Genomic DNA, 18857 nt, shown 5'->3' with positions numbered 1-18857 from the left:
GAGCTGGAGGAAGTGTCTGGAGAGAGGGAAGTCTGGGCATCTTTGCTTAGACTGCTGCCCCCGCGACCCGGTCCCGGATAAGCGGAAGAAAATGGATAGATGGATGAATACTTTTCGTACCCACTGTAAGATGTTATTAAGGATAGGATATTTAAAGAATAGTGTGTAGTATGTAACAAGTAAATAACTGGATATTTTAGATTAAATCTTTTTCTGATATAACTTTCTAAACACTGCCTCCCTTTGGACAGCCAGCCGGTTTTGTATGGCATAACACCAGAGCAACAAATCCAATCAGAAAAGTGCTGCTTGTGTTGTTGCCGTGAGGTATCCGCAACCAGGCAGCTTGTTGACACCGCTGGGTTGCCACTGCCTGTTTTAACTTTCAGAAACACTGTTGAGAAGGTTGGCATACTATTAATACTATGAATTGTAAACCCTTTTCGGATGTATCGGTCTAAAAATCATTTTGGCAGTTCAATCTGGGCCTTCTGTCAACCCTGTGAACTGTTATGCAACCTCACACACTCACTAAGACTTAGGTAATCACAGTCACTGGGAATTGGGTAACCAAACACTGAAAAATGTGTCTTATCCCTTACCACTTAGAAGTGTTAAGCCACCAAAATCATAGGAATGTCAATAACATCAACTTGACTCAATAATCACAGAGAGTATTAAACTTTTTCAGGGATTTTATATAGAAGCTTAACAGAGCTACAGCAAAGCAACAAGCAATAAAATATAAACCTTAAAATCATCAATAATCGGCTTTCAATCTAAATAAATCAACAACTGCTAATTCTAAACATAAATTTAAAATGATCATACTGATTAAAATCATTATGGTTGAGATAAGCTTTTGATCTGAATAAAAGTCAAAGGTCTCACGTCACCGATCCTCAGCTGGCTCTGGGCGGGCGGTGGCCGATTGGGGCAATCATTTGTTCCTCTTTTTCCTTTTTGCCATTATTCAAGCTCTGACAAGGGAAAAGAATTTACAAACAAAAATATCAGAGCTCATCCGGTTCAATCCTCAAAACTTTCGAAGAAAGAAATAGGACAAATTCAGATAAACTATGTTTTTCTTGGTCAAATCTTGTGTGACTCAGGAAAGTGTAAATGACGTGAAAATGTGTATAAACAGTCTCCTTTTTGTCCAAATCTTCATAAAGACATGAAAATGTCTAAAACTGTCTTTTTTGCAAGACATCCTTTCCCCACCAGGCCAGGTGGATTTTGGCTTTTTGTTAAAATTCATGATTTCTTCATTAATCAGCTTTAAAGCAGGAATTCAGTTTCCCTGGTTAACTGTGAGACTCTGCCACAGTTTCATCATCCCATCACGGCATGCATCCTCCTGCTCTGACAGGCCAATGCCTGTCCAAGCACCCAGAAAAGGGGCTCACTCCCTCGTTGGCATGCACCTTCCTCTTCTGACAGGCCGATGCCTGTATCCAAGCACCCAGAAAAGGGGCTCACTGCCTCGTTGGCATGCATCCTCTTCTGACAGGCCGATGCCTGTGTCCAGGCGCCCAGAGAAGGGGCTCTCTCTCCCACAATGGCATGCTTCTCACTCCCCCAGGCTTGTGCTTGCGGGGGAGCACCCCAGAGGGGTGCCCTCTCCCTGGACTGCCTCTCACACAACACTATCAATGCCTTAAAATCAGAACATAAATCTTTATATTTTGAATACTTTACTTTGGCTAACATGGATTATCATTGATTAGACATTGATCAAACAATTATCAGTCAAATCTTTACTTTTGTGCCTGAAACATCATTTTTGTTACTTCCTCAGTATGTTGTGTGTCTCTTCTCTGGCAGGCACACACGAACCTTTGCAGATCCTCATGTTAGGGATGTGTTTCTACTTCCTCTTGTGTGATTCTGTTCTTTTCATTTTGTTAGATGTAAAATCGCCTTTCCCCATCCTTTCAATACAACCATTTTATATTTTATTTAACACCTTCACTAATGATTATTTCAAACAAAACACACAATCATTTTATGATTATCTTTACTTATTAAAAGCATACAGTGTAACTGTTCTAAGCATTCTGCCACAGAATTTTAATAATAATTCCTTTGTCCTCTCCAACCTCCCCTGGAACTTCCTCTTTTTCCTCTGCCTTCTCTGTATCTCGGTGCTCTTTGAGGCCCGTACTCACAGCCTCGCTGACAACATACAGTAACTTCAGCCTTGTGTGAACTGTTCATGTGCTCTGTTCATGTTTAGAAAAGGAAAATGGGCGCCAGCTCAATGCAACCTAGACATTTTGACTCTGGCTTAACTTAAGCAACTGGGAGAAGATAAAAGTTGGGATAGCTGTGGGTTAGTGGAGGGAAGGATGATGCTGCGGTAGAGTAATAAATAAAAAGTGAATCCATTGTGTTGCTAAATCAATGTTAGCCCTAAGCCCCAGCACTCGTTTCAGTGCTGTGGTGGCGATCTCAGGGTATTCTGTCATGACTTTAATCGAGAACACCGACAGAGTGGTTGTCTCGAACATAATTTTAAGGCCGCCGTCATTTGCAATCTCCAGCAGTTGATCTTCTTCTTGCACAGACATGCTGGATTCACCTGGTTTGTTGACAAATGGGTTGCGGATCCATTCCTTGGCAGTTCGTGGGTCCTTTGTGGTTGGGAAGTAGCGCTCGAACTCTTTTAAAAGCAAAGACAGGTGATCGTGCACCAGCTGGGAGAATGAAGGCTCAGGCTCAGTCTCACCCAAAATCCCCGCTAATGTTTGAAACATGTCCAAAATGCCTCCGTTGACGCGCCGTCCCCACAAATCCAGTTTGGCTTTAAATGCAACTACTTTATCTGCCAACTTGAAGACAGTTGTCATTTTCCCCTGAAGTGACAGATTGAGTTCATTAAGCAGGCTGAATATGTCCACAAGTAAGCCAGTTTTGGCGCTCAAGTAACCGAGAGAATACGGTCATTTTTCAAAATAAAAGATCGTTCAGACTCAGATAATAAATAAAACGGAAATAATTAATGATTTCTTGTGCGGCCTGGTACCAATTGATCCACGGACCGGTACCGGTCCGCGGCCCGGGGGTTGGGGACCACTGCTTTACACGATCTGCTCTGAACACCTGGAAACCCAGTACTTGTATCGCGCTGTCTGCGATCAAGACGCTCCGCCAGATCTCCGTGAAGCACAAAGCAGCAGAGTGTAGAAACTCAGTTAGTCCTGTTGACGAGAAGAATTTCATCCATCTTGTTTACCAGGGGAGCAGAGATTTGCCAGGTGAATAGACAGGAGTGGGGTCCGTGTTCCCCTCTGTCATAGCCGCACCAAGGTGCCCGCCTGCTTGCCACAGCAGCGTTTTTTTCCAGGTCCCATATATTGCCGCTGCACCTCCAATTAGAATGTCCATACAGTATTCTTCGTTCACATAAACTAGAGGAAGGTCATTTGGTGCGAGTTGTCCGATATTTAACCGTTCTCTGGTAAAAGTAATCCGGGATGAGTTGCAAAAGACCAACAAAACAAAGAAAAACAATAAACACAAGAGAGCACGAGTAACCACAGCTGCCGGCACCAGAAGAACAAGAAAAATGTTGTAATATTAAAACCTCTCTGCATTAAAACCTGATGAAATTTTAAAAATGTCATGCTCTGTAGAGCATGGCACATTATATGTAATTTAACTTCATGAAAGTAAAGACTTTCAAACATGCCTGACTGGTTGATACTCAGACTTTACATTCTGATGGCAATATTAATGCACTGTCATTAAATATAATTCTGAATGTTGGTCTATCACAAGGGTAGCAGATGCAATTTTATGTCTTGATTGCTGTTATAATTACAGATTTGACCTTCCTCCCCAACATATTGTAGTCCACCTTTCTGTTTTGCTCCATGCAGATCAGTTGGCAAAGTCCACATTTGATTGTGCAGCTGTAGACTCTGACTTTGATTGATTGGATCTGTTGTGTTTAAGTGTCTAATCTGATAAATGTAATACTGTAAAGAAAATCTAAAGGGTTCTTCTTTCTTGCACGGTTTGGAAGTGGATGAATAAAACTCAGTGGCCTGTGTGGTGTTTCAGAAAGCAGAGTCTACAAACCCTGAGTTGACTAACCCTGAGATGAAAAACTTGGAGATTTCAGTTCCAGAATAGCTGATCAAAGTTTAAATTATTATTATTTTATTTCAGATATATAGTTTAATTAACTTTGAGGTAATTCTCTCAGGGTTGAGCACATGTGAGGACTATAAAAAGCCATCATAAGTAAGTTAATAGGGATACAATGCTGTTGGCAGCAAAGGATGAACTCAAACAGAAGTATTTATTGACCTCTGATTTAGCCCGACCAAGTAATAATTACTGTATTTTAGCAATTTGAAGAAAATATCAAGGATTAAATGATGATTTAATAAAAATGTAGCCATTGAAATTATGCTAAAACAAGCTCATGTTAGTAAAGAGGTCTGAGGTAACAAACTGTTAGGCTACTATCTAATGAGATTTTTATCCTCTTCTCCTATTGTAAACTTCTGAAAATGAATACGCTCAGATATGGGCTGTATGAAAGAGGAAATGCCACAGTGTTTCAGACTTCCTTAGACTTGGCTGGAGGGAGGAGACAAACATAGAATGTCTGGGTTTGTAGAGGAAAACCTGCCAGCCAACATGTTAGCTTTTCAGAATAAGTTACATTCAGCTACAATGATCTCAACCCAGAGTTTCCTTCAACTCAGGGTGAACAAAATCAGAGGGTTTACTTAACCTCCTTTCTGGAATACCCCCTGGAAATAATGCTACTGCTTTTAAATATACATAATATTGCCATGTGGGACCCTCTCTCCTCCCCACAGTTTTACCCAAGCAAAATGGAAGGGTTGCCATTGTGACGGGGGGTACCAGAGGAATGGGTTTTGAGACGGCGAGACACCTGGCAAGCCTTGGCATGCATGTTGTCATAGGTAGGCTATCCTTTAAATAAATCTCTCCAGTCTAGCTTTATATTAAAGTTTTGCCCTTTTCCCTATTTTTAATCTTTTAATGTAAACAAATGATGCTGTCAGAAGAAGATGCCACCTGTGTGCCTTAATTGGGGTGACTATAATAGAGCGGTCGTTTCCCAACCGGGGAACGTTAGGGAAGGTTAGAGGTTCCCTTGGTCCACATGTCTAAGTGTCCTCGGGCAAGACACTGAATGCCAAGTTGCACCTGATGGCCTCGGTTCTGTACCGGAAACACATTTTTGTGTGTAACCTATTTGGCCAAATAAAGTGATTTATAAAATAAAAAGTCAGTTTTACACAATTGCATATAATGTAATATTATTATATATACAGTGGTGTGAAAAAGTATTTGCCCCCTTACTGATTTCTTATCTTTTTGCATGTTTGTCACACTGTAATGTTTCAGATCGTCAAACAAATTCATATATTAGTCAAAGATAACACAAGTAAACACATCATGCAGTTTTTAAATGAAGGTTTTTATTATTATTATTGGGCCACCCTTAGCAGCAACAACTGCAATCAAGCGTTTTCGATAACTTGCCATGAGTCTTTTACAGCGCTGTGGAGGAATTTTGGCCCACTCATCTTTGCAGAATTGTTGTAAGTCAGCCACATTGGAGGGTTTTCGGGCATGAACTGCCTTTTTAAGGTCATGCCACAGCATCTCAATTGGATTCAGGTCAGGACTTTGACTAGGCCACTCCAAAGTCTTCATTTTGTTTTTCTTCAGCCATTCAGAAGTGGACTTGCTGGTGTGCTTTGGATCATTGTCCTGCTGCAGAACCCAAGTTCGCTTCAGCTTGAGGTCACAAACGGATGGCCGGACATTCTCCTTCAGGATATTTTGGTACACAGCAGAATTCATGGTTCCATTTATCACAGCAAGTCTTCCAGGGCCTGAAGCAGCAAAACAGCCCCAGACCATCACACTACCACCACCATATTTTACTGTTGGTATGATGTTCTTTTTCTGAAATGCGGTGTTACTTTTACGCCACACATAATGGGACACACACCTTCCAAAAAGTTCAACTTTTGTCTCGTCTGTCCACAGAGTATTATCCCAAAAGTCTTGGGGATCATCAAGATGTTTTCTGGCAAAACTGAGACGAGCCTTTATGTTCTTTTTGCTCAGCAGTGGTTTTCGTCTTGGAACTCTGCCATGCAAACCATTTTTGCCCAGTCTCTTTCTTATGGTGGAGTCATGAACACTCACCTTAACTGAGGCAAGTGAGGCCTGCAGTTCTTTGGATGTTGTTGTGGGGTCTTTTGTGACCTCTTGGATGAGTTGTCGCTGCGCTCTTGGGGTAATTTTGGTCGGCCGGCCACTCCTGGGAAGGTTCTCCACTGTTCCATGTTTTCGCCATTTGTGGATAATGGCTCTCACTGTGGTTCGCTGCAGTCCCCAAGCTTTAGAAATGGCTTTATAACCTTTTCCGGACTGATAGAGCTCCATTATTGTCTTTCTCATTTGTTTTTGAATTTCTTTGGATCTCGGCATGATGTCTAGCTTTTGATGATCTTTTGGTCTACTTCACTTTGTCAGGCAGGTCCTATTTAAGTGATTTCTTGATTGCGAACAGGTGTGGCAGTAATCAGGCCTGGGTGTGGCTAGAGAAATTGAACTCAGGTGCGATAAACCAGTGTTTTGACAGGGGGGCAAACACTTGTTCACACAGGGCTATATAGTTTTGGATTTTGTTTTCCCTTAATAATAAAAACCTTCATTTAAAAACTGCATGATGTGTTTACTTGTGTTATCTTTGACTAATATATAAATTTGTTTGACAATCTGAAACATTACAGTGTGACAAACATGCAAAAAGATAAGAAATCAGTAAGGGGGCAAACACTTTTTCACACCACTGTAATTGTGTAAAACTGACTTTTTATTTTCTTTACAGAGTTGTTCCTAATCTGATCCTCTCATGTACTGTATGTACAGTGCCTATAAAAAGTATTCACCCCCTTGGATGTTTTATTGATTTTATAAATCAATCATGATCAATATAATTTGGCTGTTTTGACAAAAAAAATTACAAAAAACTGTCAAAGTGAAAACAGGTTTCTATAAAGTAATGTCAATTAAATAAAAATATGTAATGGTAAATAAGTGACTGCATAAAAATTCACCCCCTTCAAGTCAGTATTTAGTAGATATACCTTTGGCTGCAATCACAGCACTGTGTTGATAGGTGTCACTCAGGCTTGCACATCTGGACACTACAATTTTACTCCATTCTTCTTTGCAAAACTGCTCAAGCTCTGCCAGGTTGTGTGGCATCAGGTGTGAACAACCCTTTTCAAGTCCAGCCACAAATTCTGTATTGGATTGAAGTCTGGGATTTGGCCATTTCAGAACATTCACCTTGTTGTCTTTAAACCATTTCTGTGTAGCTTTCACTGTACGCATCAGGTCATTGTCTTGCTGGAAAATAAATCTTCTCCCAAGCCATAGTTCTCTTGCAGACTGAATAAGTTTGTCCTTTAGGATTTTCCTATATTTTGCTGCATTCATTTTACCCTTTACAAGCCTCCAAGGGCCGGCTGCTGAGAAGCATCCCCACACCATGATGCTGCCATCACTGTGCTTCACGGTGGGGATGGTGTGTTTATGGTGATTTGCAGTGTTAGGTGTCCACCAAACATAGCGTCTTGTCTTATGACCAAAAAGCACCATTTTGGTCTCATCAAACCAAAGAACCTTCTTTGACTTGACTATGGAGTCTATGATATGAATTTTCTTCAATAGTGGCTTTCTCTTTGCCACTCTACCATAAGTCAAATCAAATCACAATTTGATTTGCCATTTATGCTTAAATAGACAGTCTAGGCATATAGGAATTCTTGTGCAGCTCTCCTTTGGAGTCAGGTAAGGAGTTAAAAGCCAGAAAGAACACAGTCTTAAAAAAAGTTACATAAAGGCAACAAAGCATTAAAACCGCAATACACAAAAATAGGGTAATAGTATTTTCCCCAGGTAACTTCATACATCACACTTATGAAGGGGGGCGGCTGTGGCTCAGGAGGTAGAGCGGGTCGTTTCCTAACCGGAGGATTAGTGGTTCGATTCCCGGCTTGTCCAGTCAACATGTTGAAGTGTCCTTGAGCAAGACATTAAACCCCCTGTTGCTCCCGGTGATGACACTGGTGTGTGAATGTGTGAGTGTTTGGGAGTGCAAATGGGTGAATGGCCAAATAGTGTGAAAGCGCTTTGAGTGTGCTGTAAAGCATAGAAAGGCGCTACACAAATATAAGACCATTTATCATAAGACCACTTAGTAATTCACATGGTGGAGTTGGATATGTCATTATGCTTGGTGAATTAGTGAGGGGTTATAACATACTAAAACACATTTTATTTTCAGGCTTGTTTCCATTGCTTGGTAGAGAATGTCCTGCTATTATTCAGGTCCCACAAGAGAACACTGTTGATGAGATGCTGTTACAAAAATACCTTGTAGAACATTTCTGTATTATTATTGCGCATGTCTAGTAAGGGGTTATCGCACATATATATTCTCACATTTTCGTATTTGCCATCAGTCTTACTGCAGCAGGGAAAAAGCTGTTGTAAAGTCTAGTTCTGTGTGTGATGATACTGTCCGCCCTGCTGTACCTGAGGCTATGGGTGCAGTTTTTGTGTCTGAGCAGGGAGTGAGCTGGGTGGCGTGGGTCACTGAATATGTTTTCCGCCCTTTTATGACAGCGCTGTGTGTACAGTGTGTCTATAGCAGGCAGTTCAGTCCCAATGATCCTCTCTCCAGTCTTTATGACCTTTGAAGAGCTTTCCTCTCTGCCTGTGTGGTGTTACCATACCAGACTGTGATGCCAGTAGTGAGGATGCTCCCTTCCAGTTAGAGGACTGGGTGAGAGGGCGACAGTTCAGCCCAGCTTTTCTGAGCTGCCTAATGAAGTATAGCAGCTGCTGGGCTTTCTTCACTGTGACAGCTGTGTTCAGTGACCAGCTCACGTCAGATGTCACCTGCAGGCCCACGAACTTGTGGCTGTCAGCCCTCTCCACCTCAGTCCCTTTGGTGGTCAGAGGCAGCAGAGGGGAGTGGTTCTTCCTAAAATATAAAGTCTGGATTTTCCAGACATAGGTGTCTATATTACAATCACTTGAGACACATTCACTGCACTCAGGTGATCCCCATTTCACTAATTGTGAGACTATTAGCACCAACTAGCTGGACCTTTGTTGAATTAGGCCAGTCATTTTAAAGAGGTTAATATTTATGCAGTCACTTATTTCATCCATCCATCCATCCATTTTCCAAACCGCTTAGTCCCAAATGGGGTCACGGGGGGCTGGAGCCAATCCCAGCCAGCTGCGGGCGAAAGGCGGGGTACACCCTGGACAGGTTGCGAGCCCATCGCAGGGCCACTTATTTCATATTACATATTATTTAATTTATCACTTTGTAGAAACCTGTCTTCACTTTGACATTAAAAAGGTTTTTTGTAAAAAAAAAAAAATAAATTTTTGTCAAAAAGCCAAATTATTTAGACCATGATTGATTTATAAAATCAGTAAAAAGGTAAAACGTCCAAAGGGGTGAATTTTTTTTTTTATAGGCACTGTTAGCTAGGGAGGACAAAATTATAGAGACAGCTCTAAATATAATGTAGTCTAGTATAACACCACCTTTAACTATGATCTCAATAAAAAACATATAATCGAATATATACATTCTGAAACATTTTGAGCTTCATAAACACAAATGTTAAGGCAGAAATGTTGCATTGAATTGCTTACAATTGTACCGGTGTACCTAATAAAGTGGCCAGTGAGTGTATATTTGTGCAGTATTTTGGTCCATAGTGAAGATGATTTACTATAAAGCTTAGATTGATGTCTTATATTTTTGACAGCTGATAAATTCCATGATACATAATTTGTGCCGCTATAGTCAGATGACATGAGTCAATGTAGGCAGTAGAATTGAGTTGCAGTGGCTATTCGCTGGTCATCTGCCCCACAAGCCTCTCTGATCTCCATCTCCAGCTGGGAACGAGAGAGAAGAGGGCATAGCAGCTGTCAGGAAGATTAATGACGAAGACAGTGAGGGAAAAGGTAATTATTTGTCACATTTTCCATTCAATCATATTTTGGCCAAATTGGGGCCTTTAAAATAGCTGAAATCAGTTGCTTTCTGTAACCATCAGTGAGTTTCTTCCGCCTCTCTACTTGAATTCTGGACCACTCTTTTTTTGCCAACTGTTCAAGGTCTCTCAGATTTGAAGGTTCCTTCTCCCATCTGCTGTTCTGAGATCTCTATGGGATTTAGATCTGGACTTATTGCTGCCCACTTCAGAACTTTCCAGCTCATTGTCTGAAACCATTTCTGGTGCTTTTTGAAGTCTGCTTTGGGTCATTGTCCTGCTCTAAGACCAATGACCTCTGTTGGAAATCAAACTTTCTGACACTGGGCCCTACGTTGTGCACCAGAATTCACTGGTAGTCTTCAGATTTCATAAAGCCATACACACACAGTCAAGACATCCAGCGACAGATAATGCAAGATGGCATTGTTGCACCCTGTGCCAGCAGGTCAGCCTGAATTTGTTTAGAAATTGATCGAGGTCCTTTATCCATCATTTGAACAATCCTTCGTTGCAGTCTGCCATCTGTTTTTCTCTTTCACCTATGTCCAGGGAGATTAGCTACAGTGCCATGGGCTGTAAACTTCTTGGACACAGGAACAGCCAGATCTCTGGAGATGAACTTTAGCCTTGAGATTGTCCAGGCTTTTCTGCTGGTGTGGTTCTCAAATCCTCAGACAATTATTTGCTCTTCTTTCTTTTCTCCATGCTCAGTGTGGTCCATACGACACAGAGGTTGAGTCAACTTTCCTTCATTTTAACTGGTTGCAGGTGTGAGTTTTATATTGCCAGCACCTGTTAATGGCTACAGGTGAGTTTCAATACAAATTAAAGGAGCATCACATGCTTGAAATACAGCTGTTTGTGATGATTTTGAAAAGGTGTCATTAATTCTATCCAGCCCATTTTTGGAATTCTGTGTGGAATGAAGCTGACCTTTGATGTGCTTTATTCACTCCTACAGGTGACTTAGTGTTAAGTTCCTTTTTAATTTGTTAAGCCTTTAAATTGATAAGCCTAACGCATTAAGTCATATTTTGTATGTATATAGGGTCATTTTGCCAAAGGTGCAAAAAACTTTCTGTGCCAACATGATTTTTCTGTTCACAGCTGAGTTTGTCTTTGTGGACCTGTCTTCGCTGAAATCAGTGCAACAGTTTGTTCAGACATTTAAAGACAAAGGTCTTCCCCTCCACGTACTGGTTAACAACGGTAGGGTTTCACTGCCACTGTAAATACGTGAAATGTCAATCTAGTATTACAAAGTCAAACTGTTTATCAGAAAGAGTGAGTAATGGCCTATTCTCTTCAAAATCTAAAATTATAGCTCTTTTGATTTAGCTGGAATCATGATGGTTCCCGAGAGACAGACAGAAGATGCCACTGTGGTCTAACCTACCTGGGCCACTGCCTGCTGACCAACCTGCTGCTGGATATGCTGAAGAAGTCAGGGCGACAGGGCTGTTGCTCCAGAATCGTCAATGTGTCCTCAGCTACACACTTTGCAGGAGTCTTGGACATGGATGACTTAAATAGGAGGTAAGCAGTTTCACAAACACTTTACCTCTGCCAAGGGAGGTTATGTTTTTCGTTCTGTGTGTATTGGTTAGCAGGATTACAGACAAACGACTAGATGGATCATCAGCATACGTGGTATAGACATTGGTGGAGACCAACCCTAGAAGTGATTAGATTTTGGCTGAAAAAGGTCAAGGTCAAATAAAATAACAAAAAATCACAAAAATCCCTATCTTTAACAATGGGCAAAAAAATTTAAATTCATATATGTGTCAAAAGTTATCAAAATCATTTGAAATTTGACATGCATATGTAGGGTGGCAATGTCTATCATCAAAGCAAATTTCATCCAAATCTGATCTGGATTCTGGATCTGACAGCCATTTAAAATTAACATTGAAAACCACACAACACATTTTTTGCCACAGAACCCTGGAATGTTCAGGTAAGACGCACAGTATGACTGCCTATCATACCTTAAAAGATGACCCAGATCTGGTTCATATCAAGGATTTTAGAGCACATTTTGTAGCTAGTGATGTTTTTCAGAGTTTTCCAGAACAGACAAGGGGGTTGTTGGCTGAAAACTGGTTTTTTGGCTTTTCAGAGTAGCTCCTCTTTGCTACTATGATCTTCCTTATCAATGTGCTCCTGGTCTGCCTGTACAAAATCCTGTCCCCACTTCTGTAGGCCTCTTCTTTGTCATGACAAAACTGTTTGAGTCTTACTGTAAGCCAGGGCCTATTGTTGTTGTATGTTGTTAGAAATTAATAAATTAGTCAGATAATTATTAGACTTTAATGTGTTAGACTTCAATGTGTTAGTAATGTAGTTTAGTAAGATTCAAAGTCTGCTCTAGTCTGCTCTGTTTCAAGCTTAGCAGTAAGCCATGACACCAATTGTTTTCTTGTTTTAATCTTGTATAAGAATTATGTCTGAATGTTTTAGTTACACATCACATAACAACATACACACACATGGAGTTCTTCATTTTGTTATGACTAGGTAATACGCAGGTGCTCCAAGCCTGTGGAGCTCTAGATAAGAGATGGAGTCTGCTGGACGGACTTCATCTGTGTAAGGGGTTAGCCCAAAACTGGTAAATGTATTAGGCTCTGTGACTCCGGGTGCTTTTTTCCTGCTCTCTTCTCCATTCTCCAGCAGCTTGTCTGAAGGAGGGAGCCCTGGGTTGTGTTCTGTAATCCTTTTATATATCTATATATATATTTTTGTAAATAAACCAGCACTAAAATCAAGAAAGACGGACTCCTTCCTTACTCAGATCTGTCCAGTAAAAGAACTGGGGTTTAACAATGTGCAGAAGGTCATGGTGGGCACACACCTCAAATACACTCCAATCTGTGCAGTCAAAGCAGGCCTGTAGCTTTGGCTTAGCCTCCTTGGTCCATCTCTTCACTGCTTTAACAACAGGTTTTGCAGCTTTAAGTTTCTCTCTATAGGTTGGGATGTGATGGACCATGTAGTGATCAGAGAGACTGAGGGCTGCATGGGGGACAGAGTGATAGGTGTCCTTTATTACCATGTAGCAGTGGTCCAATAATCAAAATGAATGGTATGAGGGAAGATAGCTGTCAATACCATGCATTGTGCACAAAATGTATTTTCATAAACTCGTGTAAGTCAAATCATATATAAAATATGTAGTGTATTTTGTTTGTGAGAATATGCTTTTAAGAGTTACAACTTCAAGAAATTGTAAATAAGAACTGAAAAAGTAGGTTTGTGCTTTCCTCAATATAAATATGAATTTACAACAGTGACCTGACTGTCAAAAATACATCACGGGGTCATAGGCATAATGCACTGAGCAGATGATACATCAATTCCACAAACTGCACGTGTTCAAAATTGGACTTTATTCTTGACTCTTGAAGCCTGATGAATGTGCATTGACAGATGTGACAGAAACAATACTTTAGGTTAGACTTAATAGAAATGGGCTTGATGCATTCAAATAACAATTTTGATGATTAGTGAATATCATGGCCTCGTTTGAAATTTGCCGTGGAAATGGGAAGCTCTCCAGTAAGCTAGTTAGCTAACAGCTCGCTAACACTTATTCCACCTGCTGCCCGGTCTCATGGCATAACATTACAGCAATGTTCACTGTACCAGAGTTCAAACATGATAAATCCCCAGATGTTCACAGACAGTTTGAGTGCTGATTGCACGATGTTCATTTGCTCCATGTTGACACACCCAGCTCATAGTAAAGGTAAGTTGGCTAGTTAGCTGTTAGCAAGCTGCTGCCTATTTAGCTTTAAGGACCGAATGTCATCACGATTTTTGTCAACACTTAAGTTCATGAATTTAGTTTATCCTACAGTATGTGTCATTTATTTTTGATGTTAAATTAGTGGAAAACTAAGCTGCCACAAGATCTGTTCATCTAAAACTGTGGTTTTACTGCATGTTATTAAACTGCCCATGGCATGATTTTCCTTGTTTTCTGACTTATCCACAATGTTACAACAATGAATTATCATCTTAAATGTGACTGAAAGATCAAAAAAACGATGTGTACCTATGTTGTACTTCTGTGCTGAAGCAACTCTCGCTGGCATGGTTTTTTTCTTCAACTATGTCAAGTCTTATGCAATAATTCACTGATTTCCTTGAATGGCCATGTTCTCCTGGCTGTGCCCCTTTATGCGAGCTTGCCTGAAATCCACCAGTGCCTTATTAAAAGTGTGATTTTTTTTTTGACTGCACGTGGTTTTACCTCCTGCTGCTGAAAAAAAAAATAGGGCCTGAGGTTACTGAATGTTCATGTACAGGGACCCATTGTTTTACCTGATCAAATCTAACAGGGCATGAAGAGTAGTTTTATTGTTAGTGATAAATGATTATTGATTATTTTTATATGGAAACAAATTGCTTCAGCAAGGTTAGCTTGTATTGCTAAAGTTAGGCTACTTTGTTAGCTGACCGAGGGTGCTCTCAAATTATTGTGGAGTTTAAATCCATATGTGCACCCACTGCCTAATGTTATTTAGATGGTCTTGTGAGGTCAATCGATAAGTTGGTAAAGTGATAAATATTGCAGTAATTCAGCTGTGCTGTAACCATGAGAGTGGATAATATATCAAAAAATTGGTAATGTTAGTCTATACTTTCATTCAGAGCTGTTGTCACATTGGTAAGCACTGTAGTTTTTTGGGGGGAAAAGAAGAACCTGGATAACCTAGAGCTGTGAAACTGGAGGGGAGCAGTCGTCCACCTCTGTGGCATAGGAACTTGTGATTCTCTTCTGCTCTCTCTCACTGACCAGCTCCTCCCTTGCACTTCCTTAAGAGTTAATCTGCACCTTCTCCTAATATCACCTTCTCCTCTCTCCAGGATCTGCTACAGTTCCCATGGGGCCTACTCCCAAAGTAAACTGGCTCTGGTCCTCTTCACATACTATCTGCAAGAGCAGCTGACTGCTGGCGGCTTTATGGTGACTGTCAATGCTGTGGACCCTGGCATGGTAGATACAGCCCTGTACAATAACTTGTGGAGCCTCACACAGATGCTGAAGAAATCAGTGGCAAAGACACTGTTCAGGGTACAGTTTTGCTAACAGATCTTGAATTAATTTAGATTTTTTTTTTCTTGTAGACCTAATGTGCAAGACATTTGAGCATAGCTGTAAACTCATTATGTATATTCAAAAAATACAAAATAAAAACTGACACATGCACCTCATAAAAGGCCATAAATGCATGTCCATCAATCTACAAATAAAGTCAAGATGAAAAGCCAAATGTCCAAGTTTTCCACCTGTCCTTAAACCCAGCATATTTGTGGATCTGAGAATAAGAAAACCTTGCCTATGCATCTGGGTCCAAGGGAAACAAAGTGTGCCAACACTCCTCCTGCAGTGACCACTTTTGTAGCTAGCTAACTGCTACCCTGCTGCATAACTGTAATGAGCTGCAGTGATTTCTCCGTCCTGCTTCACGATGACATGGCATTTCACTGGACCCTTGAGAGAAGTTAACCCTCCTGTTATGTTCATTTCTCAGGTGATGCCTGCTCAGCAGTTATGTTCGTGGGTCAATTTGACCCGCAACATAACAGGGGGGTTAACCTGCGCTAAATAAACAACCATAACGCTAATGTCAAGAGACACTATCCATTGAATGTTTGTTGCTAAGGAAATCCAAAGGACCATAGATATGTTATATTATCTCTATGCAAGGACAATGTATGCCTCAAAAGCAGACAAATCTTTCAGTTCAGTTGAAAAATTTAAGAATCACATCTAACATATGTTATGATTTTGCAGTTTATACCTTTTTCCAGCATTTAATTTAGCGCAGTATGGGCTTTCCGCTATCCCTTCATTCTGCTTGTGACTTCCTGCTCTCCATCTGAGTTTCACGCATCATAACAGTCATTGTGATTGCAAAAATCCTGTTGAAGCTTTGTGATATAAAGTGCATGAAACTTGTCGACACATAACAGGCAGCCTTTTATAGACATTTATGAATGTTGATAATGCTTATGATGAAATCTCCTGACATGTCCACATGAATACCACCCATTGGGTGGTATTCACTGAGCTGAAGCGAGCAGTTTATAACAGTTAATGCAGTAAATAGAGTTAGCTGAATCCAGATTTGAGCACTTGTATAAGAAATCCTTAAATGTAAATGTGATTACATAAGGTCCAGAAAGTCTACTAGTAACAATAGTAGGACTGCTTGGTTAATAGGCCATCTTTGAACACAACCTGAGAGTCCTTTACTTCATGTACTCTATGTCCTTCTCAGACTCCAGCAGAAGGAGCATCCACAGCCATCTACACAGTAGCTACTTCTGAGATGGAGGGGGTTGGGGGCTGTTACCTGTACAACGGCCAAAAGACACAGTCTTCCATCCTTTCCTACAACTCTGAGCTACAAGCAGAGCTGTGGAAGAAGAGCTGTGAGCTCGTGGGCCTTCAGGCCTGATGTGCTCTGCTGTGACCCTCACATTACACTTTCTCCAAAGCAATCTGAGAGATGGTATTTGAAGCCACTTCCTCACCCTATTTTGTTCCAACACTTAATATCTAGATGTGTAGGCCTTAAAGAAAACAACAATGTTTTGGACATTGTGATAAAAATGACAAAATTATCCATGGAAACATTTCCATTGATAAATTAGGCCTGAAACCAATGTATGCTTCTAGGTTTTGCATAGTGAAGAAGAATCCATGCTAACAGCATGTAACGCAGTAATGTAGCGTGTTGCCATTTCTAAATTCAGTAATCACATTTCAGTTACTAATCAAGCAACCTGATTTGCTTAACTACTGCAATTATTTACATAATGGGCAGAAAAACAGTTGAATATGCTTTTTTATATGCACTTGTGCAACAATCACCTAAAATCAGTTTGTATGCAGATAGAGCAAAAATGGCAGGATGGTCTAGAACAGGGGTGCCCACACATTTTCGCCTTTCAAGCTACTTTTCAAATGACCAAGTCAAAATGATCTACCTACAATTAAAATACTAAGCATATATTTATTTCTTATGTAAACGCAATATATGTTGGCACACCTTGCATAACTGCATGAATCTTAAGGCACACTACAGTTCAGTACTTTTTGGTCATTAGTTTGATGACTTGCACTATGCAGTCAGGGCTGCATAGTCTGGACAGTAGTTGCTGGTAGCCAGCTTAAAGCAGACTTCCAAATGGTCATCAGTCATGGTCGAGTGGTATTTGGACTTAATAAAATTTGTGTGAGAAAATGCTGACTCACACAAATAAGTAGAGCCAAATAATACAGTCAATCGCACATTTCCTCATGTTTGGGTACTTTTCCTCTGTAAGTTCCAAAACGGTCCATTAACCCTGGACCTCACCTGAATGTCAGTCTGTAGTATCAATATCTCATCCTCCACTCCAGACCAGTTCAGGTGAAACAGTGTTGCAATTTTTTATGCAAGTGAATCAACCTCAATAACTTACTTAAATGGATAGCACATAAATGTAGCGACTGGCTCGAGTGAGGCAAAATCTTGAAAGCGTTTGTCAAACTCTGACCAACAATTGTCAATCTGCTTTGTGCAGCGCGCAATGTCAAGTTCTGGTCAAAGGTCGAAGTGTTTATTTGTCATATGCACAGTTAGGAAACGTGTTTCCCTGTACAGTGAAATTCTTACTTCGCCGTCCACATGAATGCCACAAAAATACAAGTGAAATATAAAAGTAGATAAATAAGTAACACAAAATCTAAGGCACTTTAAGCAGCAAATGCAGCAATATAATAAAAATATATAAGAACATAATAGAGAATGTATGCTGCATGGGAGCAGCATGTGCAGCAGTCAATAGTCAATGTGCAATTATACATGTGCAAACTGAGAATGTAAACAGTACATCACGTATTTCCTGGTAATAAACTCCTCAGCTGTTTAGGAGTCCGATGGCAGAGGGAAAGAAAGAGTTTTTCAGTCTACTGGTCCTGCATGTCACACTTCTGAATCTCTGGCCAGAGGGTAGGAAGGTGAATAGTCCATGCTGGGATCTTTGAGGATAGAGGCAGCTTTCCTACGCACCCTGTGGTGGTAAATGCTCTGCAGAGAGGGCAGTGGAGTCCTGGTGATCTTCTCTGCAGTCTTTACCACTCTCTGCAGGCGCTTGCGGTCCGTAGCAGTAGTGCTGCCATACCAGACAGTGATGCAGCTGGTCAAGGGTGGGTGAACAGGGTGTAGAGGGTGGGGCTGAGGGCAAGTGGTCAAAATGTTTTGGCTGATCATTGTATATTTGTGCCTTTAGACACAAATAACAAATTAGGTTAGGGTTAGTGCACATTTAATTGTAATCTCACCTCAGGCCACCAGAGTATTAGAAGAGGATCATGATACAATAGGAGCACCACTGACAGCAACACACAAAGAACTGCCCTGTTTCTCAGTGATTTCCATGCACACACTGGCTTTTTGTCTTCCATTCAGCTGTGTTTATTTGTCATATGCACAGTTAGAAAATGTGTTTCCCTGTACAATGAAATTCTTACTTTGCCGTCCACATGAATGCCACAAAATACAAATGAAATGGTGGGGTGCAGACCCAGTGTGGACAGTTTGTGGGTGAGTTTGTGGGGGACAACTGTGTTGAAGGCGGAGCTGTAGTCAATGAAGAGTATCCTGATGTAGGAGTCTCCATTTTCCAGGTGAGAAAGGGAATAGTGGAGGGCAGCCGCGATGGCATCTGAGGCGGCCCTGTTGGGCCGGTAGGCAT

General features: G+C 40.8%; 1 protein-coding gene across 1 annotated transcript in view; it reads left to right on the top strand.

The window, feature by feature from the left end:
• The window catches only part of LOC109973584 (dehydrogenase/reductase SDR family member on chromosome X-like), a 32784-nt gene extending 16027 nt beyond the window's left edge, over positions 1 to 16757 (top strand). Inside the window, 7 exon segments of the mRNA XM_020623291.1 lie at positions 4839 to 4946; positions 10000 to 10068; positions 11208 to 11309; positions 11439 to 11474; positions 11477 to 11636; positions 14976 to 15183; positions 16394 to 16757. Of these exon segments, the coding sequence (XP_020478947.1) occupies positions 4839 to 4946; positions 10000 to 10068; positions 11208 to 11309; positions 11439 to 11474; positions 11477 to 11636; positions 14976 to 15183; positions 16394 to 16573 (863 nt within the window). The 3' untranslated portion in view covers positions 16574 to 16757.
• The last annotated feature ends 2100 nt before the right edge of the window (positions 16758 to 18857 follow it).

This window comes from Monopterus albus, unplaced genomic scaffold, assembly GCF_001952655.1.
Source record: "Monopterus albus unplaced genomic scaffold, M_albus_1.0 scaffold296.1, whole genome shotgun sequence".
In the NCBI taxonomy this organism is placed as follows: domain Eukaryota; kingdom Metazoa; phylum Chordata; class Actinopteri; order Synbranchiformes; family Synbranchidae; genus Monopterus; species Monopterus albus.
This window is presented reverse-complemented; position numbering and strand designations above follow the sequence as displayed.